Below are 25421 nucleotides of genomic sequence, written 5' to 3'. Positions count from 1 at the left end.
ATTTAAGTAGTTCTGTCCCTATAATTCCCAAGATTTTGCCCCTGACAAAATCTCAGTGCACCTTTGCCCATCGTGTGCTGATCTTCTTCAGCACCCTAAAGAAGAGTGGATTGCATGTGCTTTCAGCATGCAGGGCAGAGTGGATCCCTCCCTGCTTTAAAAGGATCTCCTGCCTAGCTTCATCTAGCCGCCAGATGGCACTTTCTGTAAGTTCAGTATTTCCAAACAGCTGCTTCTCTTTCAGGCTGTCTCCATCCTCCTTTTGAGTTTCATGTTTCTCAACTCCCTCCCTGTCTCGTATAGAAACGTAGAATTGTAGATCCAAAAGGCGCATGGTCACCTAACCTTCAGCCCTTCTCATAGAGGTGGGCCCTTCATCCTGATATCCCAGCACCCCTGAAATGATGGCATGCTGAAAGTAAGAGAGAACCCTGTCTTTTGTATGCCTAGCAAGATCATCAGCCGTCAAGCACACTGCATTACAAGCCGCCTTTGAAACGCCACCAGATTTTTGCATGCTCCGCAGCTTGATGGGAGAAGGACAAGACCTATCAAGCCCACACAGCTAGTGGCTCAGTTCTCCTGGATTCTGCCCAAGGTGCCTGCAGGTCACGGAATAAATGTAAGCCGTGTTTTCGTGGGCCAAAATCTGATGCCCGCAGAAGCCCGGCTTAGGTGTTCCTTAGTGTCAGGGCCCAGGCTGCTCCAGGCAGATGAGATGATTTATTTGGCAGATGTGAGGTAGGGAATGATACAGCCATAAAAGGAAACTGCACATTTATAAGAGAACAGGGCATTTGTGCTGAGGCGTGCAGGATTTACTAGCACTTGCGTAAGAGCCCGCCATTCCTATAAATCCCAAACCCACCTACTGTCGTAAAGAAAGTACATTTCATGTAGAATTATTCTTCTGAGTGGATTAATAGCAACAGGAGGCCCGTAGGTCATGTTAAGCTTGCCACTCCCTGCAACCTGTTAATGGTGCCAACCAGGACTGGGGTACGGGAGAGGATGTGGAACAGCACATCCTCTGTTCCCCAAAGAATCCTGGGTGCTGAGAATTGTAGCTCTGTGAGGAGTGGACTGTAGTTCACAGGATTCTTTAGGAGGGTGCTTTAAACTACAGTTACCAGATTTTTTTCAATGAATCCGAAGACACTTTATTTATTTATTTTGAAGCTGAGTAGCAACAGGGAGTCAGTAGTGGGAATGGTGAGGCAAAAGACCCTGGGCCCAAGCAAATATGCATATTGTATAAAGGTGCAAAGCCCTTCTTTTGCACCCTGTGAAACAAATGCTCTGTTTTTAAAAAACTGGGCAACGGCGCGCCACCGTCTGTGACTCCCGTGCCTCCCCCATTCTCCTCCCCCTTCCCTCTTTGTTTTGACTGATCAGGGGAGGCTTAGAAGTCGTGGGGTTTCCCAGTTTTTTTAAAAAACTATGTGCATTTATGTTTCACAGGGTGTGAAATAAGGGCTTTGCACCTTGCTTGGCAGAGAAACCGCGCCCCTTGCGCCCCTCCTGGGCAACGGCCACCTGCCTGCGACTCCCAAGCATCCCCTGATCTTTCAAAACAAAGGGGAAGGGGGAAGGAGATCTGTACCGCCAGACATTCCTGGTTCCCCCTTGGCAGTGGCGGCAGCAACGAGCAGCTCCTGAAGCCAGCCAGAGCCAACTGTGCTACCATGCTGGCTCTGGGCTGCTGAGGCTGCTGCTGCCACGTTTCCCGGGGACAGATTTGCAAATCTGGGGACATCCTGTACCCCTACTTTAAACGCCTTAGTTGTCTCTTCTGATCAGAAAGGGCAGAAATGTTTCCTCTTCTTCTCCAGCTCTTCCATCCTTCTTTACTCCAGGCACGTCTCGGGTGGTCAGACACAAAAGACGACAGGGCTCCCGAACTTTTAATAGCTGTACAGAAGAGAGAAGCTTGGCAGGTGTAACTTGCATGATAAGATACCCCTGCTGAAAACCCCTCTTCTGCACAAATATTAAATGTGCAGGAGCTCCTTTTGCACCTGCCCACCTTAGGCATCCCTCTGAGCCATCCGCCTTGAAGGATTGAGGGTAAAGTAAAGTCATCCACACATCAAGGTATTCTCTCACGCATTTGAGTTCAGCAGTGGCAGCATGACCGGGTTCGCTCTGGGTCCTTAGCAGAACCATGTAAAGCAGAATCATCTGGAGGTTTGAGGGCAAGAGCCTTTTCTGTCAATCAAATCAAGGAAGGCCACCAGTTCTGTTGTCTTTGCAGCTTTCGAATGATGAAGAAATCCATAATGTGGGCACATCTCTGACCTTTGGTTTCGGCACTCTGGCCTGCTGGATTCAGTCTGCCCTAACGCTCAAAATAAACCTGAAGAATGAAGGAAGGAAAGCTGGGATCCCACGAGTCGTCTTGTCGGCAGCGATAACCCTCTGCGTCGTCCTTTGTATCCTTTAATTCTGCACATTTTCTCCAGGTGCCAACTTCTCATCTCAAAGGCGGAAAGTTCATGATCTGATAAATTAGAGTTTCCAGGCAATGAACTGTTTGCATGAGGCTGTAGTTTGCCATTGCAGTGCATATCAGCACATGTACTGTGAAATCAAGGCTTAACACTAATCCCCAGAACTCGTTCAAATTATGCATTTCTGAAACTATAAATTCCGCTAAAATTTAAATTTTGATGCAGGCGGTTTTTGTGTGCCAAACATGTAAGCTTGGATTTTCAATGCAGTCCTGTGCCTTAAGTTGTGATCCTGTACCAACGTACCTGAAAGCAAGCCCTACTAAATACATTGGGGCTTACTTCTGGGCAGAAATGCATATAATTCTGCTCCTAGAGTGAAATCATATACACCCTTAACTGGGAGTAAGTTCAGTTTATTTCTGAGTATGTATGGGATTGTACTGAGCAAGTCCCAAATTAGTGACCTGATGAAAAATGTGTTTTGACCAAGGGAAGATGCATAATATGAATACTCTGTGACCCTTTAGTAACTGCGCTGTTTTAAGAACATAACCTAAGAGTGTAAGAAGGCGGCTGCTGGATCAGATCAAAGGCTTATTGAGCCCAGCATCCCTCTTACAGATGCTTAAGGGAAGGCCGCAATTTCTTCAACCATACCAAACCTACAGAAGCCTGATACTAATGGCTTGAAAGAACAGAGATACAATTCCCCTTAAGCAGTGGTGACATTAGCAACATATGAACCGACAGCTTATAGACTTAATTTTCTTTGGGTAAATTCAATGGTATCTGGAATGGGTGTAAACAGAATATATTGGGGTACTGACAATTATATGTGCATTAGGCTAATAAGAATATACAAATCTGTATATGAATGTATGGTAAAGTATCAGTATTTTTTCCCTCTGTTACATTCTGTCAGGGGTTCAGGAGCAGAGGCGAGGGAAAGGGAGGAAACAGAGAGCGAGGGGGAGGAGGCAGAAGAAAAGATGAGTGATGACGACGACCCGAGATCTCCGAGTCTTTCCAGTGAATCAGAAGATTCACAAAAAGGAGCACCAGTGGCCAGGGCAAGGGGGGAGACTAGGGGGACACCCCAGGAAGATAGAGCCAGAGGGGACTCAGAGGGGAGCAGTTGGAAATCGGGACCAGCGTCACCGCCAGAGAGCAGGGATGAGGAAGGGCGCCAGGGATCAAGCGCTGGCAGCTCACAACAGGAGGGAGGGCACGAGTCAGGAGTGGCCACACCTCCATCGGGGAGCGAAGAGACGGTTAGACAGAAAGTGGAAGGTTGGGCGCGCGCGCCAAGTTCAAATGCACAGGAAGGTGGCGCAGTAGGCAGCCTGGAAAGGGAGCCAGGTCCTAAAGCCCGGCGCAAGGAGACAGAAGGGTCCGGGGGGTCAGCGTCAGAAGAATCCCGGAAGGAAGAGACCCCGGGGGGCAGAGGGACCCAGAGGAGAACTGTCAGGCGGAAAAGGTGGAGCAGGGCTAGGATATTAAGTTGGTGCACAAGGGGCGGAGACTCAGACGGAGCTTCGCCGATCTAAGCATAAGACGTAGAGTTGCGCGCAGCAGCTTGAGAATGGAGACTGTAACTCAATAAAGACTTTTATTTAATGATCGCTGGCTGGCGTGATCCTCTGTGAGCTAGGATCTGGAAGCAACCCTGACACATTCTCACTCACTTTTTACTTTCTCTCTTTTTTTCTAAATGCAGTTCTCTTATTTTATATATATATATAAAAACACTACAGTGGTACCTCGGGTTACAGACGCTTCAGGTTACATACGTTTCAAGGTTACAGACTCCACTAACCCAGAAACAGTACCTTGGGTTAAGAACTTTGCTTCAGGATGAGAACAGAAATCGTGCAGCGGCAGCGCGGCTGCAGAGGGGAGCCCCATTAGCTAAAGTGGTACCTCAGGTTAAGAACAGTTTCAGGTTAAGAACGGACCTCCAGAACGAATTAAGTTCTTAACCCGAGGTACCACTGTACCAACCTACATAACTTGTGATGCATTGAGCCAAATTCATCCGAGTGGACAGCTATTGTAGTTTGCCAAATCTGGGTAAAAGAGTTTGTGCTGCCCTTGAACTCTGTACACTGATTTGGGTCTTGTGGACAAAGGCTCCACAGACCTGCTTTCTTTACAAGACCTGATCCAGGCATGGGACTGTGGGACAGTGAGCATAGTCCTGCTTCTCTCTCCCACATCTTGAGTGAGATTTCATTTGTGTATATATATATATTTGTGCGCACAAGGCTACCATTTCCAGTACAGCTATTAGCAGGAATGACTTTGAATGAAAATTGTGTAGATTCTTTTGGTGCATGGCACAGAGATCTTGAACAGAATTTTGGAGGTGCAAAACCAGAGATCGGAATTAAATGGGTGCGGTTTTTATGAACGTGCCCTCACCGTCACATGCAAAATTAGCTTTCCTTTCTCATCTCTTATCTCCTTGTTTTGCATACACACAGCATTGGAAACTTGCCAGCCTTATTATCCGTTTTGCATGCTTTTCTTCCTGCTAATGCAGTTCTCAGAAGACAGAGGTAAGGTTCTAATAAAACAAAGCAGCAAGTTGAGTCTGGTAAAAAAAAAACAACCCACGTCATCTGAAATGTCCTTACATAAGCCTTGTGAAAGTATGATGAACTCTTGATGGATCAGTGTGCTGGTGTAATAAAGTGGGTGTCTGCAAAGGGCGGGGATCTGTTTTAATACCAAATGGGGTGCATAGGAAGGGGAGAAAAACCTGGCCCCCTCCCCTACTTGGCTTCTTTCAGCTGCGAATCCCCCATGAATACCAAAACCCAAATGGGTTATGAAAAGGCCCAAACCTCCCATCGCATCTTGTGAAGAATAAATGATGCAAAATAAGAGATGATAATAATAATAATAATAATATACCCCACCCATCTGGCTGGGCTTCCCCAGCCACTCTGGGCGGCTTCCAAGCAAATATTAAAATACAGCAATACATCAAACATTAAAAGTCTCCCTAAACAGGGCTGCCTTCAGATGTCTTCTAAAAGTTTGGTAGTTGTTGTTCTCTTTGACATCTGGTGGGAGGGTGATCCAAGTTCAAGTTATTGGTGAAGAATTTGGGTTGCCAGGGTGCGAAATGTTTTATTTTTTAGCACAGCGTTGACACAGCCCTGCATGTAAGACAGCCTCATCCACGTTCTCTTGAGAGCCAGTGTGGTGTAGTGGTTAAGAGCGATAGACTCATAATCTGGTGAACCGGGTTCGTGTCTCCGCTCCTCCACATGCAGCTGCTGGGTGACCTTGGGCCAGTCACACTTCTCTGAAGTCTCTCAGCCTCAGTCACCTCACAGAGTGTGTGTTGTGGGGGAGGAAGGGAAAGGAGAATGTTAGCCGCTTTGAGACTCCCTAGGGTAGTGATAAAGCGGGATATCAAATCCAAACTCTTCTTCTTCTTCTCTTCTTCCTGCGCTCGAGCGCCTCTTGCGCATTTTTCCTTGACACCTCTCCAGATTTCATCTTGATGTCCCAGAAGTTCCACATGCACGCTGCGCGGATACAGTGGGGAATGGTGATGTGCTTCCTCTGCTACTTCGGCTCCTTTGCTGTGGAGTTCAGACACTACCGCTTCGAGATCATCTGCTCCGAGTACCAGGAGAACTTCCTCAGCTTTTCCGAAAGCCTCTCCGAAGCGTCCGAGTACCAAACAGATCAGGTGTAACCCAGGCCACTCTCTCTTTCCTTTTGTCGTGGCTTTAGGTTCCCATAGACACATGGTTGAACCCCTGTTCATATTCCTCCCCCTTTTCTTTTTAAAATACTTGTTCATTTTCCACACCTACAAGTTGCCAAAAGGTATCCCCCCCAAAAAAACCCCCCACAGAACTAGGTATTTTAAGAGACACGGAACTGCCACCGCCCTCTGTGCCTCTTTCCCCCACTTCCTCATGATGTATTTTGCAACGCAATGTGCGATGCGATGTAATACCAGCATCTCCCCAGGCACCTCTCATCGTTGGCCGGCTGAAGCGGGTGAAGACGCAGTCACAGCCTATTCTGTGTCATGTTGTGGATGTCGCAAGGAAGAGGCAGCAAAGGGATGTGGGGGCCGCTTTAGGAGGTCTAGTCCCACCCTCAGGGTACCTAGGAAAGGTGGGAGGCAGGAGTCTTCTGAATTCATCGGTGCAGCTGCAATACAGTTCAGAACAAGATTGGCACCTTTGTTGCTATGGGCCTGGCTGTGCATCAGCTTCCTGTACTCCCCCCCTTAAATGCAAATTTTGAACCCCAGAAAAGGTAGCTGCCTCCCCTCACTCTCATCCCTAGTGCGCCAGGGAATTTGCTCCCAGTCTGTGCCAGTCCCTGCGATCTAGGGAGTTCCTTCATTTCTGGATTTGTTGCTCTGATGGGAAACATGGAAGCTGCAGCTTCTAGTGCAGGCACCCCCAATTTGCAGCCCTCCAGATGCTTTGCCCTACAACTCCCATGATCCCTAGGTAACAGGACCAGCGATCAGGGATGGTGGGAATTGTAGCCCAAAACATCTGGAGGGCCGAAGGTTGGGGGTGCCTGTTCCAGTGTCTGTCTACCTCCATTCCTTGCTTCCACCTTCCCCACACCCCCTACCCAGCCAGTTGCAGCAAGCAGGTCTCTGAAGGTGCCACACAGAGGAGGAGGCATGGACCCAGTGCGTGCATGCATGGAAGGAAGACAAGGAGTCACAGCTACTTAGGTCTCTTGCTTCAGAATCAGATTTAACACGTTACCCCCAAACTGCAGCCTGCTATTGCATTACCTCCTTCCTTATTGCGTGGCACAAGTCTTTTAAAAGCGGAAGGGCCTTGCTGGAAGGGGGAAAGCTGGCAAACCTTAAAGCAGCCTAGTCTACTAACTAAAGCATCAGGGCAAAGGGGAGAGGGGACCTCTCATTCTTCTCCTGAAACTCAGGGGTTAGGGTTGCCACCTTTCCCCTAAACGTTAGGGCTTTTGTGGTTTTCAGAACCATGCTGAAATACTGCAGGTGACAATTTGCTGGCTAGGAGGAGGAGGAATGAAGTTCACCCACGGACCATCTACATTTTTAAATAAACGCAGCCAACATTCCTTAGTTCTTTTCTCCTGCTGTTGATGGGCATGGGGTTTGGTTCAGGGCTTCCAAGTTAAATGATTGGAAATGAATGCATGGTCAAAACATGGGAGAGTATCCTATGATTGCATTGGGCCAAAGTCTGCTGTTGGACATGGACTATTTTGCTTTAAAAAAATAATCCACTTCACTATGTAAAGTACACAAACGTCTCAATAGGTAGAAAGGGAGGTTTGGGGGAGGGGCTGTAAGAGGTGAAACCAAGACAAATGAGTTTTATACACGGCATACAGCAACTGAGACGCACACAAATACACATAGCTAAAATAGGCTTCTGTTCAAATGTGTTTTACTGTAAATATTATGTGATGTTGTTTTTTTTTAAAGAAAATGTTTTACGTTGTATCATTTTATATTTTGAAATTTTATTGGAAGGAAAAATCCGTTTGTGAAAGGTTTTCCATTTTTGTTTTTCCTGATATGCAACCACTTGAGCTGAAATTCAAGCTTTTTTTTTGGTGATATATTGTACATTTCTTAAAAGAATTTCTTATGGCACATTTCAATACAGCTGAGCAATGACTTAATTCCTGTACACTAAAACATGACCACTAAATAAATTTCTTTTATGGAGAGCGTTGAGTATTTATTGCACATGTACGCACACTCAAGAGAGTGTTGGATGGAGCAGGAAAGCAGGTTCTGCAGCTGCATGCATGGAGATGCTAATTTTTTTTTTACTTCAGGTGAAGAACTTTTTCAGACCAAAGACTGTGTTTCTTTCTGAGATACCACCTAGGGACCATATGCCAGTGGCGGGCAAGGCCGAAGGCAAAACCATAGAGGGATTATAATAGATTGATGTGATTGAACCTAGGACCCACATACCTACGGGACCACCTCTTCTGGTATGCCCCTCAGAGGACCTTAAGGTCCACAAATAACAACATTTTTGAGGTCCCGAGCCTCAAGGTGGTTAGATTGGTTTCAACTAGGGCCAGGGCCTTTTCAGTACTGGCCCCGACTTGGTGGAATGCTCTGTCACAAGAGACTAGGGCCCTGCAGGGCCTGCAAGACAGAGCTGTTCCGCCAGGCCTTTGGTTTGGACTCGGTCTGACTCTTATGTTTCCCTCCCCTTATGGTCTTGATTTATTGGCTATTTTAAAATGAGGCTGCATTTTAAATTGCATTTTAACCTGTATTTTAAATTGGCCCCCTTTTTTCTCCTATTATGTTTTTACTGTGATTTTATTGGTGTTAACCGCCCTGAGCCCGGCTCTGGTCAGGGAGGGCAGGGTATAAATATTATTAATTGTTGTTGTTGTTTCCGTTCATGTGGCATATTGGCAGCTTCAAGGATGAGCGGCAAATGTGCCATCCATGTTCACGATACCTGACATAGTGGAAGAGAACTGCCCCCTGTTCAAAAGAGCTTAAAAGTCTAACATTGAAGAACATAAGAAGAGTCCCGACCAAAGGCCCACTTAATCCAGCATTTGTCCTCATGTTCTACACAACCTCTGTGACTAGCAGTCAGTGGTAGCCTGTCTAATCCACTGCTGGCGCCATCCAAGTTTATGGCCATAGTCTTAACAATGCACCGTGTGAAGAAGTGATTCTATTGGGCGAAGAGACTTCAAAGGAGAGGGACATAATTGGACAAGGATCTACTTTTGAAAGCCATCATCCTAAACGTACTTCAGTGGGAAAAAATCCTATTGACAAGGGGTCACAAGCCCCTCTCTAGCCTTCATCCAAACACGCTTGAGGAGGGCAAGGGGCTGAACTGAGAGGCCATAGGGTAGCCCAGGAAAAGTGGGGTGGCGGTAGCAAAGGAGGAGGGTGACCTAGAGAGAGTTCTGGGGGCCAAACTGAAAGGTCTGGAGGGCCACATTTGGCCTCTGGACCTGAGGTTTCCCACCCGTTGTACATCTAGGCAAGAAAGAGACATTATGAGAGTTTAATAATAATAATTGTACTCCACTTATCTGACTGGGTTGTGCCAGCCACATTCGCACTCAGCAAAAATACTTAGGAGGGTATGAGGGGTGTGGCCTGGAGGGCCTTATTTGGCCCTGCATCTCTTCACCCATCTTGAATTTATTAGTCCTAACAAAATCTCCACATCAAAAAATGAAATGTGTCTCGTCTCTTGCACAAATTAAAAATACATTCTGTGCATTGGGCCCCAAACGGGATAGAATCTTGTAAACTGTTTGGCGTGTCTGCCCATGACTTGTAATTCACTAATACAAAACCAATCACCGAGCAGAAAACACATTTTTTGGGGGTGTTGTACAGAGAAAAGTTTCCATTTCTTCTCTGACCTCCATCTCATCTTTATTTCTATTTCACACAAGCAGTTTCTTCTTCCAACGATTTTTTATTCTGTAACTTCTCTGGAACACACACAGAGAATGAAACTTTGCTGGTTGCAAGAGTTTCATGCTGGTTTAGGTTTTTCTGTGCCAAGCTTTCCACATAACTTTTGTACAGCTCTGATTAATATTTGTGACTTGTTTTGGGGAGATCTTACTTCTCCTTTATCAGAACTGTTCCTTTTGCACGGAACTAGGTTTTTCCAGAGCTTCAGCCTATACAGACAGATTTGAATATTTTATAGATCATTCTGCTCCAAGGTGAGATGAGATTAAAAATAAAATAGCAAAGTCAAACATTTTTCTTTAATTTTTATGCACACTAATTTTATGTTTGGATTTTTGTGGTTTTTATATCCTGGACACCATACTTATCTCTAGCAAGATGAATCAAAAACCACAGGAGCCTGTTTCCTGGAACAGTCTTTTCTTGAAGTGAAAGGCCAGCTAGAATTATGTAGTAAACTTTAAATGAAACTTTAAATGAAGAGACTGCTGGAGGTTAGGTAGGAAGAGTTTAGTTGCAATTAAGATTAATCTTGCATATAACAGCCACTTTCCTGTAAATTTTTCATTCCCCAATATGCATTTCATGTTTTCACTTTGATATTTCTAAGCTCACATCTTTCATAAACTAAACTGGCATGCGCTGGACTTTGATTGATGTATTTAAAATAAAATCCTTCCAAATAAATTAATAGCCTCTCAGGTTCTGTTCATCCTCTTGCCTATTTGGGGCAAATTAAGACTGTGTGGGATGCAGGTGGCGCCGTGGTCTAAACCACAGAGCCTAGGGCTTGCCGATCAGAAGGTCGGCGTTTCGAATCCCCGTGAGGGGGTGAGCTCCCGTTGCTCGGTCCCTGCTCCTGCCCATCTAGCAGTTTGAAAGCACGTCAAAGTGAAAGTAGATAAACAGGTACCACTCCGGCAGGAAGGTAAACGGCGTTTCCGTGCGCTGCTCTGGTTTGCCAGAAGCGGCTTAGTCATGCTAGCCACATGACCCAGAAGCTGCCTGTGGACAAACCCCGGCTCCCTCGGCCTATAGAGTGAGATGAGCGCCGCAACCCCAGAGTCGTCTGCAACTGGACCTAACGGCCAGGAGTACATTTACCTTTACCTTAAGAACCTGACTACAACTCCCATCATCCCTGATTAGTGGCCATGCTCCTTGGAGCTGATGAGAGCTGAAGTCAAGCAATACGTGGAGAGCACCAGGTTCCCTGATCCCTCGTTTAGAGAGTGTCCCCCTTCATTTGTGTGCTTTGAAAGATTACCAGAGGTCAAATTTGCAACAGGTAAGCAACTACCAACATGATACAGGCGCTTGACAAACACTAAAGACAAACCTTTATTTACCACAAGTGCGTGGGCGGAAGTGAAGCCAATTCAGACAGAGGGGCCATGGCTGCTGGTCTTCCATTTCGGCCACAGATTTGTTTAAAGACAACACATGCATTACAAGGCGACAATCACACGGACACTGAATAGATCTGCAGCAAAAGGGACGCTTCCCATCGCTACTCAAGGAAGAAGCTTTATTGCTCAAATGGATTTCATTGGAAATATTTTCCCAGCATGCAAAGGTTGTAGTGAGAACTGGGATCCTTACGCAGCAGGGTGGATCACATATTCATGTGCACTGTTTCTAACAGCCCTTTATTCCTGAAGAGGCCGCAGAAGAGGCCAAAGCCTTGTTCTGGGCTTCTGCATAGGGCAGGACTTTTCCCTAGGTCAAAGCCTGCCCACCCCCTGGTCCAACAACGTAACGTGAATGTAACTTGCTATACTTATGGCCACAACTGCACAATACTATTAAAGCAGTATCATACCCCTTTAACAATCATACGGTGCTACAGTTCCCAGAATTGTTTATCAATCCCCCTTTCCAAGAAATTCTGGGAATTGTCGCTCTGTGAGGTGATATGGGTTCTCCTGAAAACTCTCCGCACCATTAACAAACCGCACTTCTGATGGTTTTGGGTAGCGATGAGGAGCCACTACCAAGTTGTATCACAGTGTTTGAAATTTACAATGAGGATGTGGTCTGTTATATTCTGCATTCTGCCTATCTTAAGACATAAGTGTTCCAGGCCATCAGCCAGCCAGGTCCTGGCCAGTCACAGAGCTGCTCAGTACTGGCCAAGACTGCTGCAAAATATGCCTTGAAGACAATGCCCTGGTTACAGTGCCTTGCAATAGTATTTACTTACAAGCAAGGAAGTAGTTGTTTGTGTGGAAAATGACACTGCTTTCTCTCAGCATTTGCCCTGTCCGGTGTGGATGAAGTTGTATCTCTTCCACGCAGAACGGAAAGGGGAAGGAGCAGCCTGGAAACAGCTGTATGGCAAGGCACAGCTGCACACTGAATTTGAGGCGATACACACTCCTGTCTTGGAGACCCCCAAAAACCACGCAGACTTTGAAAGGGGTCAGTGGGGTGAAACGTCTGGGGGGAAAAAGATGACATTTTGGGAATTCAACAGCCACAAAATGGTACAAGTAAAGGGAGAAATGATTGGTGTGATTTGTGGCATCGACGTCACAGGTACTGTCCAATTGATTGCAGCTGCAATGCACAAAACACTCAACCTATCAGTAGCTGAAGGGGAGAGATTGTGTTTGCCCACAGTAAAGGGAAAATACAATCCTTCCCTCCCCCGCCAATCTATACATTAGCTATGCTAACGCTGTACAGATTTCCCAAAACACGCTGGGACAGGGGTGGGCAAAATATCGCACCACCTTGGCACAGAAAGCTTCACCTGGGAAGGCCTTCAAAAGAGTTTACAGCTTTTGGTCTGCAAGTCAGTTCACGCTGCATCCTCTCAGTACCTTATTTCCTCAGCGGATTAGTTAACTCTTAAGCAGAGCAGATAATGCGATCTTTGCATAGCAGGCTGCATTCCAGCATGCAAAACTCGGGGCTTTGCTCGCCGAATCTCTCCATCCTTCACTAAGACAAGCAAGATTGGGGCACGTTCCGGCTAGATAAACGCACCAGAGGAGCAGAACCTGGAAGGGGTGTGGCCTGAGGAAGGGGTGTGGCCTGAGGAGAATCCCATGGCCAGGATAGAGGCCTGCATTTGGCTCTGATCCTGATGTTCCCCACCCCTGCTTGTAAACCAAAAACAGCAGAACATAAAAACCTTAAAAGACTTGTTTATTATTTGCAGGAGAGAATGAAGCTAAGGGAATGTGTGTCTGAGGTAAACATGCTGGGCACAACCCATGGCAAGGATCTCCTACACAGGAGCCTCTGGAGATGAACGGCGGCTGCGGGTAAACTTAGGCAGCCCCCTTCGTCTCGAGAAGGCCTTCCACGGACAACATCCTCCTGGCGGCTTGCGTGACTTCCACGTGCAATTCCAAAGCAAGGATGTGCTGACAACCAGGGCTTTGCAGCCGCTGGGTCCGAGGTGTGCCTGCAACACCAGAAGATGTCTCAACCACACCGGGTTCAAATTCCTGTCGCTGGAAGGCCAAGGATCCCAATGCTCTTAATTCCAAAATTCATGTCACCAGCAATAAACTACCGTATTATAGTACAAGGAGGATTTTGGTCAGGTGTCGCTCCCGTATCATCCTTTCTTTCTTAACAGAAACACGGAAATTTGCTTCTTTAAGTGGAGGACGGCAAGAAGAGTTCGTTGAAAGAGGTTATGAGTCTATAATAAGATTTCTCGTCGTCTGTCAGGCCTGCGTTGCCCGGCCGGACTACTATCGCCACATGCATGTCGACTTCTTCTGCGGCATCTGCCTCTGAGGGGAAAAGAGCAAGAATAATCCATCAGAAGAGGGTGAATCCAGATACACACAACCATCTTATTACTGCTCATATGCTGGAAGAAGGAAAGATGGATAAACCACTCTGGGAACTATAGCGGTGACAAGCACAGCTCCATAAGAGGAACAGGGACTTTCCTCGCAACTCACAGCGCCCCTTAATAAACTGCAGTTCCCAAGATTCTCTGGGGGTAGTCATGACTGTTAAAATCAGTACAGTGGGACCTCGGGTTAAGTACTTAATTAGTTCCGGAGGTCCATTCTTAACCTGAAACTGTTCTTAACCTGAAGCACCACTTTAGCTAATGCGGCCTCCTGCTGCCACTGCACTGCCGAAGCACGATTTCTGTTCTTATCCTGAAGCAAAGTTCTTAACCTGAGGTAATATTTCTGGGTTAGCGGAGTCTGTAACCTGAAGCGTATGTAACCCGAGGTACCACTGTATAATCGTGCTTGAAATGGATGCAGTTCACAGTGAACAGCTTCTGGGCAGGCTTAGGAGAAGATAAGGATCACAACAACCAAACGTGCTTTCTTACCCCGAGTGACATCCGTCAAGAACAGTATGTTGCTCGTGGAACACCCAATGCTTGCGGCGATCCTCTGGTAACTCACGCTGTCCACTTTCGGGCCTATTTTGGTGTCAAAGTGGCCATCAAAGAGCTGGAAGATTTAGGAAGGACATTTTGTTTTTAAAGGAGAGGCTTAACGTTTCTCATGCTCTTCATTCATTTTTGTGTTAGTATCGTTTTTCTTGCTTGTTGGCTCGGTCTGTTCTTTAACGCAATGTTGCTTAGTTTAAGATGTTAAATTAGGCCAGCTTATTCGTACTGTTTTACATTGTACCGACTGACATTTGCATTAACTGATGTTGTGATGATATAGAATAGTTTCTAATGCGTCTACTACTTATTTCATAAAAATTCTACACTGCTCGATTGCAGAAAAAGCGGTTTCTTCCCCCAGTTTGCAAAATTTAACAGAAGTTAGAGTCCTGGTTAGATTGTGAAGACCCCTCTAGGCCCTGTTTACACGTGGAGCAGAATGTGGGGGTAAAAACAGCCTGTACCACTTCATGCTGCGAAAGGATATGTGCCCTTAAAAAAAAAAAGCTCTGATTTAGATTTCAGGATTTTTAATAAATAGTATTTTGCATTTTTATTTCTGCACTGTGCTGATTTTTTTTTTAAAAAAAATACATTTATTTACATTTTACACATTCTTTTTTATTATTTTTATTTTGACAAAGTAATAATCATAAATAAATGAGTAAAAATGTGCACCCCACCACCGAGACGATTCCATTCTAACTATCCAACCTCCCAAAATTTCAACACCTCTTGCAACGGTTTGACCCCTTTCTGTTTTAACAGTACAAATTCTACTAACACCCTGATTTTTAATGCAAATCAACCTTGTGTTCTTCAGTAAAATCACAGGACACCCAAATGTTTCCAAAACTCTCAATGCAATAAAATTAAAATGCACAGCAGAGCGAAGCATTCTAGTTCAGCCTGCTCCCCACTGTGCTTGTATTCCGCAAGTAAATTTCATTTTTTCCCCTAAATAAAGGAGCATGGAAGAAGGAGGAGATGGGAATTCCTTGAGCTGCAGTGTGAAGTGAAACATTCCAGTCTGCCGCTTAATTCCTTCACTGCATGTCTTCTCTGCTTTTGCCCATTTTATTGTCTCAAGGACATAGAATCACAGCACTGGAAGGGACCCTTTAGTTCAACCCCCGGTAAGGCGAGCTGTCTCCAGAACATAACCATCAAGGTTACTTGATGGCTTTATCCTCCATCTTGTGAACGCAAACAGACACTCTGCACCTGAGAGAAGTTGGAAGTGAGACCATTTTAGGGCGGAAGAAGCTGGAAAGACAAAGAAAGGAGACAAACCTTTCAGCGTAGTGCCTACCTCGCAAATATCGCCTTCTGTAGAGTTCCCAAAAAAGAGCTTTTGCGCCTCAACACTCCCAGAGGAATAGATGTAAACTTTCATCCCCGCTGCTCTCCATTTCCTGACTGCTGGAACCACATCATCAAAGAACCTGTAATGGACAGGGAATAGCAATGCATGAGGCAGCAAAATATCTTGAAAAGACAACAGAAGTTCTTGCCTTATTTGTGTGCAGAATTTGCTGGACAGACACATTCCACAAATGCGTAAGAAGACCTGATGCACCTTAGAATTACAGGAACAAAAATGTTGCGATAATAAACGGTCTCCCTCGGGAGGTGGTGGACTCTACTTCAATGCAGGTTTTTAAGCAGAGGTTAGAGGGCCACCTGTCAGGGATGCTTTAGCTGAGATTTCTGGATTGGACCAGATAATCCTCAAGGTTCTTTCTAACTCAACAATTCTATGGTTCTAGGATTCCATGTGTGTCTCTAAATTATGAAGAGATGTATACAGACACCCATCCCAACACTGGATGATAACAACAACAAGAAGAAGAATCCCATCCTAAAGTATGCTGCTGAAACGAAGAAATCAGGGGTGAGGGAAGGACCAGGAATGGATGTGTGTCCATTCAGTCTTGATACTCAAGATATTCCACTCAGAAACACATCATTGCTTGTTTTAACTCGCTTGTGGGAATAACTCAGAGGCTGTGAAAGAAGGAAGGTTAACAACAGGAAGAATTAGAGGAACCATCAGAAATGACTATGAAAATAATAATAATAAAAATTATTTATATCCCGCCCTCCCCAGCCGAAGCCGGGCTCAGGGCGGCTAACAACAATCAAATAATCCCACATTCTAAAAACATTCCATTATAAAATTAATTAAAATCAAATTGATGGCAACCGTTAAGCAAAATTCTGTGCAGATTGCCAGAGGAGGGAGTCAAGCTGCGCCCTGACCAAAGGCCTGGTGGAACAGCTCTGTCTTGCAGGCCCTGCAGAAAGATGTCAGTTCCCGCAGGGCCCAGGTCTCTTGTGACAGAGCATTCCACCAGTTTGGAGCCGCAGCCGAGAAAGCCCTGGCTCTAGTTGAGGGCAGCCTAACCTCTCTATGGCCTGGGACCTTCAGGGTGTTTTTATTTGCAGACCATAGGTTCCTCTGTGGGACATACCAGGAGAGGCGGTCCCATAGGTATGAGGGTCCTAGGCCGTATAGGGCTTTAAAGGTTAAAACCAGCACCTTAAACCTGATCCTGTACTCCACCAGGAGCCAGTGCAGCTGGTATAGTACCGGATGAATGTGATCTCGCAGCGAAGACCCCATAAGGAGTCTCGCAGTAAAAGCAGTATAAGAAAGAAAAGCAGTATAAGATGATCAGAACCCTCCAAACTTGAAGCGTGGAAAGTCCTATTAAAAAATTATAATCTGGCAGAATATTTGGATTATTTGATATGCATTTGTACAATTTGGAATATTTAATGCGATTTGATTGGATTGTTAAAGTGGAAAATTTAATAAAATGATTTTTTTTAAAAAAGATATTCCACTCAGTTCTGATACCCCTAAACTCAGAATTAAGTCATTCTAAGGGTCTGCGTTTTGCACCTGGCCTCAGCAAAAAACAACAACCCCCAACAAACAGGAAGTTGAATCTGCAAGCCTGAAGTCTGCCCAGTGCTAGGGTCAAAGCCCCATGTTTTCTGCTTTCATGTGCAGATCCCCTCTAAATGTGTGTTTATGGTTGTTTGGAGGGCAATGGGGCAATAACGCACACTGGCCGCTCGTGTCATAAACGCTAGACACTCACTCTCCCTTCAGTCGGCCGTTTTCATATGCTGCCCTCCATATGTGGCCCTGGAGCTGCTTTAAGGCAGTTGTCTTCCTGTCTAAAGACATCTGCCAGTGGACGTTGTCTATGACGGCCTGGATGATGCGCTCCACCTCCTCCTCTCCATCCCTGGTCTCCAGCGGGATGGGCACCACTCCATCCATGTGGGCATCTTCTTCAGCCTTTGGGAAACGATGAGAAAATGTTATTAGCAGTGATAGGGACTCCTACTTCGAACAGCCCAGCTGGGTCAGATTCAGGGTCCATCTACTCCAGCGTCCTGCTTGCTGAAGTATCAGCCACAGTTCCTTTCCTGCTACCGATGTGCCGCGATTAACATAGGTACTCGTGACTTTGTCCTAAACCTGGTGTCCAGAATGCAGCAAGAGAAGACTAGAATAACTGTATACCTGAAGAAGCATCTCTACCCCCCCTCGCTCAGCCCAGACACTGAGGTCCACCTCCAAAGGCCTTCTGGCGGTTTCCTCATTCCAAGACCTGAAGCTACAGGGAACCAAGCAGAGGGCCTTCTCGGTGGTGGCGCCCGCCCTGTGGAATGCTTTCCCATCAGATGTCAAGGAGATAAAGGACGGCATAACTTTTAGAAGATATCTGAAGGCAGTCTTGTTTTAATGGTTGATGTTTTATTGCATTTCTAATATTTTGTTGGGAGCCGCCCAGCGTGTCTGGGGAAACCAAGTCAGATGGGCGGCATATAAATAATAAAACCATTGTTTTTAGAAGAAGAAGAAAAGGAAGGGATGGCAAACACTTTACCTGTTTTCTCAGAAGGCCAACGTCTTCTTGGCACTCCTCTTCCTCCCAGTGCGCACGAAGGTACTCTCGGATGTTGTCTTTGATGTAGGAAAACAGAGTATCCTGGTGAGACAAAAAGCCAAATGAACACGAGGCAGAAATGTTTCCATCCCTGTATTCGCACCCTTTGCCTGTGGAAAATTTTCCATTTTTAGAGTGACCTCAGCCCTACTCATGTGTTGTTAGCTCACATAGGGCATCGACATGTGGAGCAGCGGTAGTCAACGTAGTGCCCTCCATCTGTGGTTGGACTCCAGCTCCTGTGGTGATGGATGATGGGAGTTGTAGTCCAACGACAGCTGGAGACCTCAAGGGTGGGAGAACACTATTCTAAGGGGAAATGGGGATTAGGCCTGAATGTCATTCTTGCAATACAGTGGTACATTGGGTTACGAACTTAATCCGTTTCGGAAGTCCGTTCTTAAACCAAAGCCATTCTTAAACTGAGGCGCGCTTTCCCTAATGAGGCCTCCTGCCGCGGGTGCCCTTCCACTGTTCGGCTTCCGTTCGTAGTCCGAGGTAAAGTTCGCTAACTGGAACACTATTTCTGGTTTTGCAGAGTTTGTATACCGAATAGTTCTTAAACCGGGCTGTTCTTAAACCGAGGTACCACCGTAGAAAGTTATGAGCAGGCGATGCCCCGCTGCAAGTCAACTGATATTCTTAACATTTGAAAACGACAAAGCACATTTGCTTCCTGTGCTCTTCCTCGCCCTGTTAGTTCCAATTCCTGGTATTACAGAAGGGCACGTGAGTGCAAAGCCTTCAGCCTGCAACTGTTCAAGTGTGCCTTTTGGTTTAAATGCATCGTTCGATGGAGAATTAGCCAAGAGCAGTAGCGGATGGGGGTGCTGGGACAGCCCTCACTTGACCTCCTGACAGCAGAGGCCCTGCTGCTTCCTGGGAAGGAGAGGGGCAAAGTGGTGGGAAGACAGGCGCGGTGAAAATGCAATGGCAGGAGCACTGGATTGGTGCTGGCAGTGGATTTGCACCATGCTGACCCCTGTGGCGATCACAAAGGATCCCCGAATGTTTCACCGTCTATTGATCCCTGTGCCACCACTTTCTTTCTCGCTGCCACCACCCAGGCCCCACCTGGTACAATACTGAGTCCAGTCAGGGTTAAACTGGAATATAAACTTCTGTTTATTTATTGCAGTTTAACAAGCGTGTGGTTTCATAAACAGTATCGGTCAATTACAATCATGGGGTGCCAATCCACACCTATAACTTCCGCTACCTGCTCTCACTCACTAAACCACCTCTCAGATATTTACTTGTCTACCTAGCTCCTAACTGTTCCTGACTCAACTTATTTCACTACCCTAACTCAACCTACCCACAGTCTCTATCCCAATTCACTCCCACTCCAACCAACCACCCAACTCCCAATGAACTCCCCCTTCGCCCTTCCCAGAGTTGGTTTTATAGTCCCTCTGACTCCACCCCCTGGGTTCTGATTGGGTAACTTGTTTAACTATTTCACCTCCAACACTCTCATATGTTAACGTCAACCCCCCCCCCCAACCCTCTCCTTCTCTGTAACCAGCAGTGACTCAGCTGTCAGGAAGCCAGGGGAGCACTCCTTCTCTACTGGTCAAGAGTGAAATGCAGGGAAGTGTAGCTCTGAGACGCTTTTCAGAATAGGAATGATGGCAACATCTGCTAGATCACCTGGCTAACTGGCAGGCTCTCCTTCCTCTGGCAATAATGAGGTTTCAAGTTTGCTTACGATGCAAAAGCACAGAGAATTAAAAAGGATAAGCAGAGGCTAGATACCACATTTTTCGCACCATAGGACGCACCGGACAATAGGACGCACTTTGTTTTAGAGGGGGGAGAACAAGAAAAAAAAATTCTCCCCCTCTCTGCCCAGCGCCCCTTCAGTGAAGCGGCAGGAGGCGCTGCAGAGAGAGGGGGAGAACTTTCCCCCTCTTGTTTTCCCGCTCTAAAACAAGGTGCCGTTTAAGGTGCGTTCAGGCGGCTACCTTGGAAGCCTGGAGAGCGAGAGGGGTCGGTGTGCACTGACCCCTCTCGCTCTCCAGGCTTCAGGTTCCTTTCGACCTGCTCTTTGGGGCTGGCGGGGGGAAGGCCACCACCAGCCCCAAAGAGCAGGTCAGGGAGCAGCGGAAAGGCGCAGCGGAGAGGCTCCTGCCATAGCCGCACGTCACCTCTCCAGCCGGGAGAGGGTCGCGGGGCTATGGCTTCTTTAGCCCCGCGCGCTCTCTCCCGGCTGGGGAGGTGACGCGCGACTATAGAGGCTCCTGCCATAGCCGCGCGTCACCTCTCCAGCCAGGAGAGGGTCGCGGGGCTATGGCGTCTTCGCTCCATAGGACGCACACACATTTCCCCTTCATTTTTGAAGGGGAAAAAGTGTGTCCTATAGAGCGAAGAATATGGTACATCTTTCCTTTTATTTGATGGGGGTACGGCTTCACACAAGCAGTGGTAACGTTTCTTTGCAAGGTTGTTTTGCATTTCTAATTAAAGCTGCAGCTGGATGAACCTTTTTTTTGTGAAACTCAGTATGTTTCACAAGCTGACGTTATGCAGTCGGAAGCAAAAACCACCGAGTTCAATGGGGTTTGTTCCCAGGAAACATTGTACAGGATTGCAGACATGCTGGTCCTAATCAACCGGGTATTGAGTTACGTACTGTTGCTTTTGGGATGCTTGTATGCATATTTAAATAATGCGTCAATACAGATGCCTAAATTTCGGGATATTTCTTGGGAGTGTTGGGATGGAAGCTCCAATAGGACAGCTGGAGATGGGGTGTTATAGCTGCTATTACTGAGTATCAGGCTAAGTGCCAGTTTAAGGAACCGCTAGACTGGGCACAGCCAATTAAACAGAGAACAAAAAGTCTGGCATTTGCAGTTCATGTCCAGGGGCAATGGACCTGCTAATTGACAAATGATGCAGCCTTCAAGTCAGGTAGGAAATCAAGTTCAAGGTTGGCTGCTCATGCTGCAAAAATCAACTTGGAGAGAAAAAAAGTATTCTCAACAGAGACTCCTAGTCCCTCAAAATTCTAAGGTTACTTTGAGAATAAAAAAGGCCAATTTGGTTCAAAAGGATAAACTCTTTCTTTAATAAGCTTTTCAGGGCAATGGGCCTCTTTTCCCCTCAAAAAGCTCCTCTTTACGCCTATTCACATACTCCCAGACCAGGTTTTGCTAGAGCAGGGTTTTCCAAACTTGGGTCCCCAGCTGTTGGACTACAACTCCCATCACTCCTGACCGCTGGCTCTGCCAGCTAGGGATGATGGGAGTTGTAGTCCAACAGCAGCTGGCGACTCAAGTTTGAGAAACCCAGCGCTAGAGGACAGAAGTAACAGGAAACATAGCAGTCATTATATTAGCAAAGCTGGGGATTCATTTGAGGTGGCGTTACAGGTAATGAAGTCAATAGGAGGGACCAGAAAGCATCAGGCGAACTTCTGAATGTCAGAAAGAACATTTCTGGCACAACAATAATAGTTCTCTCTCTCTGTGTGTGTGTGTGTATGTGTTAAGGCAAAATACAGTGTCAGTAGGAAGCCTACTGTGTAACTGTGACCTAATTTCCTAAGTATTTGAGGTGACAGCTCTCAGCTCACTCACGTTTATATAGCAGGAGTGTGAGCAGAAGAAATAGAAGCCCTAAATTCTTAAGATTATGAAGTGTTCGTTCTACTTACAAAAAAAAGAAAAAGAAAAGGCAAGGGTATACAGGGCCTTTAGTCCTTTTGGGTATTTATTAAAAATTTTAACAACATAGAAGCCCAGTCCCAAATGTTTTCACTTAGGAAACACAGGCCTTATACAATGTTCATCTTGGTCCACATAGTCCAGTTCAGTAGTACCTTGGTTTTCAAATTTAATCCATTCCAGAAGTCCGTTCCAAAACCAAAGCATTCCAAAACCAAGGCACACTTTCCCATAGCAAGTAATGCAAAATGGATTAATCCTTCCAGACTTTTAAAAACAACCCCTAAAACAGCAACTGAACATGAATTTTACTCTCTAACGAGACCATTGATCCATAAAATGAAAGCAATGAACCATGTACTGCAGTCACACAATCAATCAAGCAGTAGCTGAACTGGGTTCCACACAGTCACAAAAACAAAACAAAAAGAGCCGCAAAAACAAAAACGCAAAATAAAGAGCAAGAACAGACAGACTTCAGCGTAACGCTCAAAACGAAAGCGTGGCACTCAAAACGGAAGCATGGCACTCAAATCGGGAAGTGTAACACTCAGAACAGAGCACGTTTGGCATCTGAAAAAAGTTCGCAATCCAGAACACTTACTTTGGGTTTGCAGTGCTTGGGTTCCAAGCTGTTTGAGTACCAAGGCGTTTGAGAACCAAGGTACCACTGTAATGTCCACACTGGTGGGTAGTTGGCTCTCCAGAATTTAAGGCATAGGAAATTCCCAGCCCTACTCAGTGAAACCAGGGATTGCATTTGAGACCTTCTGCATGCATGCAAAACAGGTGCTTTACCACTGACATTTCCCCGGTGACATTTAACGGCAGTAGTATAGTGAACACCGCCCTGAAAGAGAACCCTGTGTCATCTTAAACTGAACAGGTGTAGATTCACCTTTTGTGGATTTATAACCCTCTGCAGGTGTGTTAAGCGTTATTCTCTGCTGGCAAATTTATAAACATGGGTAGAGAAAAATGATGCAAACTGCAGAGGCCAGAAATTCAAAGCAACACAGGAAGCTCATATACTGTATTTACGTTTCATGGCCTTTTGCCCCTTCTGTTTAATAACTCTCTGGATGTGTCTGTGTACATGTGTGTGCATATTACATATCTGACAACAGGCAGTAGTGCTTGATGCAATTAAATAAGGTCCCCGCTACAAAAGCACATGCAATAATACTATTTATGTGTATGCCACCATATGCATGTGAGGTGTTGTACAAAATTCAAGAAGGCAGATACCCTGCCCTGAGGCTTTTTTCTGGCCCACGTAGGACCAGTCTGGATTGTTGGCCTTGGTGAAGATTTGACATTTTCTCCCCACAAACGTAAAAAATCTATTTTTTACGGCAAAAAAATATTGGCTTACAATTTAAACACATCCTCTCGACTAAATTGTGGGTGGTTCTTACCCTAACAGATCACTGGGAATGGAGCTGAGAATGGTATTTATTATAACCAAGAGATGTGCACATGAAAATGACTTTTTTTAAAAGTACACAGTGGTAAAAGTACTTACATTTAATTCCACATTCTCTCAAGATTAAGTCACAAAGTAGTGAAATCTTTCCCCGAAATAGCACTGGATAAGCTCCCCATCATTCTAGACCAAAAACTGTCTTACAGATAAAAACAGCACAATTGCAGCAGAGGGGGTGGGGAGTGCCTGTTTTTACCATGTGTTTTTGCGATGCCCCCCCCCCAGGTCAACAAATCTATAGACAGTGGCGTAGCGTGGGGGGTGCAGGGGGGGCCGGCCGCACCAGGCACAACATCTGGGGGTTAGGGTTAGGGGGCGCAAATCCACGGGTTAGGGGGCGCAAATTACTTGCCTTGCCCCGGGTGCTGACAACCCACGCTACGCCACTGTCTATAGACCCTATCGGTAGCTTTTCACAGACCAAGAGAACAAAACCCAGCATTCTGCTACTGTCAACTTTCTTAAAAGGTTGCTTTGTATCTTTCTCCATGCCTCCAGGTTTCCCTAAACGCAGATGCTAAACGTTATGTGATTACAGAGGGAAACTGCCATACCCGTGCCAAGAAAAGCGAATGTGGGGAGGCGCACAGATCGCTAATGTGCACCAGCGTTTGTTTACTCGGAAGGGGAAAGCGGCCTCACCTGCGCCCAAGGGAGTTGGGGGGAGTGCAGGCTGCGGCTTCCGACGGCCCGATCCAAACCTTCCCCCCCCCAAAAAAAAAACCCCAGTGTCAGATGCGCACCCGACGGCGGAGCCTTTCTGCTCCCTCTGCCTCCACCCACCCCAAATCTTCACCTTGACAAACGCGATGGGTGTCGTCGTGCCTTCGATGTCCAGGAGGAGCACGCTGACTTCTGCGGGGACGGCGAAGCCCACCATGTCCACCGCGGGGGCCCCCCCGAGCCGAGGGGATGAGGCTGCTGGCTGCGCGCACGGCAGCGCGGAAGAAGCCGATCCAAGCGCACAAGCGCGCGCGGACCCTCCCCGGAAAGCGGCTTCGCTGGGACGCGGCGTCGGAGGGGAAACGTCGGGAGGAGCCGCGGGGAACTGGCGAGAGAGAGAGAGGAGGGGATCGGGCGCACCACGTGGCTGGAAGCGGAGTCGCCGCTGCATCCGGATCGCGGGGGCCCGATTGGCTGCCGCGAATGGACGGGGAGGCGGAGTGGCCGTAATGCGGCGCGCAGGAGGAGGAGGAGGGGGCAGCGGCTGGAAGCGGCTGGGCGCATTCGCTGTGCGCTCTGCTGCGCGCACCGTCGAGGGCGCGCGCGCGCTCCTCTGCTCCGCGGGGCTTGCTCGCGGGGAAGAGCGCGCACATCGGCGCGGAGCAAGACCCCGCCGTGGCTAGTGGGGGGATTCCTCTCGTGCAAGCGCGCGGGGTTGGTTAAGGTGCAAACCGCCTTCCGAGGGAGCGCCTGAAATGCGCGGCGCGTTTTTGGAAAGCCGTTAAAAGGATCTGCATAGGAATTCAACCAAGGGGAAGCGAGGAAGCCACTTAACAATGTTAATAATTGTAATTTTAATAATTATTTGTTTATAATTTTGTGAAAATAAATTTTTTTTTGGGGGGGGGAATGAAATGCGCGGCGCGTCACCATCACCATATCGATATTAACAATTGGTAATAAGTCAGGCCTCGGGCTGCATAACGCGTGCGGCCATCCCCATTTCCGTAACCCGAAGTAGTTACGGATTTTAATAGGCGTGCACCCAAACTACCGTGTTGTGTAATAAAAGCTGAGCGGCCATTTTCCCCGCTGCGTAGAGCGAGTGCCTGGGGAGGATGCGTCTTGTCTGCAATACAGGAGCAGCATCTCCCTGCAGGTTTATCGGCAGGACAAGCCGTGCGAGGACCTTGTAGGCTGCATCCCTTGGTACCATTGGGACATTAGGTGGCACGCGCCCGCAGTTGCCCTACCGCTTTGTTTTTTTTTATTTTATTAATATTTTACTAAGTTTTCTCGATAAAAAAGTACAAAACACGGGGGGGGGAGTACAAAAA

General features: G+C 46.8%; 2 protein-coding genes across 21 annotated transcripts in view; one reads left to right on the top strand and one right to left on the bottom strand.

Annotated features, from left to right (window-relative positions):
• The window catches only part of TMEM150C (transmembrane protein 150C), a 72111-nt gene extending 63946 nt beyond the window's left edge, over window positions 1-8165 (top strand). For all 20 annotated transcript variants that reach the window (XM_082236710.1, XM_082236701.1, XM_082236709.1 and 17 more), the window contains 2 exons: window positions 2255-2432; window positions 5957-8165. In XM_082236710.1, coding sequence (XP_082092836.1) covers window positions 2255-2432; window positions 5957-6165 — 387 coding nt within the window. In that variant the 3' untranslated portion in view covers window positions 6166-8165. The remainder of the gene's footprint in view (window positions 1-2254; window positions 2433-5956) is intronic.
• Window positions 8166-11232: 3067 nt separating this feature from the next.
• Window positions 11233-24534, bottom strand: ENOPH1 (enolase-phosphatase 1). The gene is made up of 6 exons (XM_082236622.1): window positions 24218-24534; window positions 18205-18306; window positions 17407-17609; window positions 15609-15741; window positions 14231-14354; window positions 11233-13667 (listed from the first exon to the last, which is right to left on the bottom strand). Exons 1-6 carry the CDS (start codon window positions 24299-24301, stop codon window positions 13528-13530), a joined length of 786 nt encoding a protein of 261 aa, XP_082092748.1. The 5' UTR covers window positions 24302-24534; the 3' UTR covers window positions 11233-13527.
• Window positions 24535-25421: the final 887 nt, after the last annotated feature.

Source organism: Podarcis vaucheri (genome assembly GCF_965113315.1).
Source record: "Podarcis vaucheri genome assembly, chromosome: 9".
NCBI lineage: Eukaryota > Metazoa > Chordata > Lepidosauria > Squamata > Lacertidae > Podarcis > Podarcis vaucheri.
This window is presented reverse-complemented; position numbering and strand designations above follow the sequence as displayed.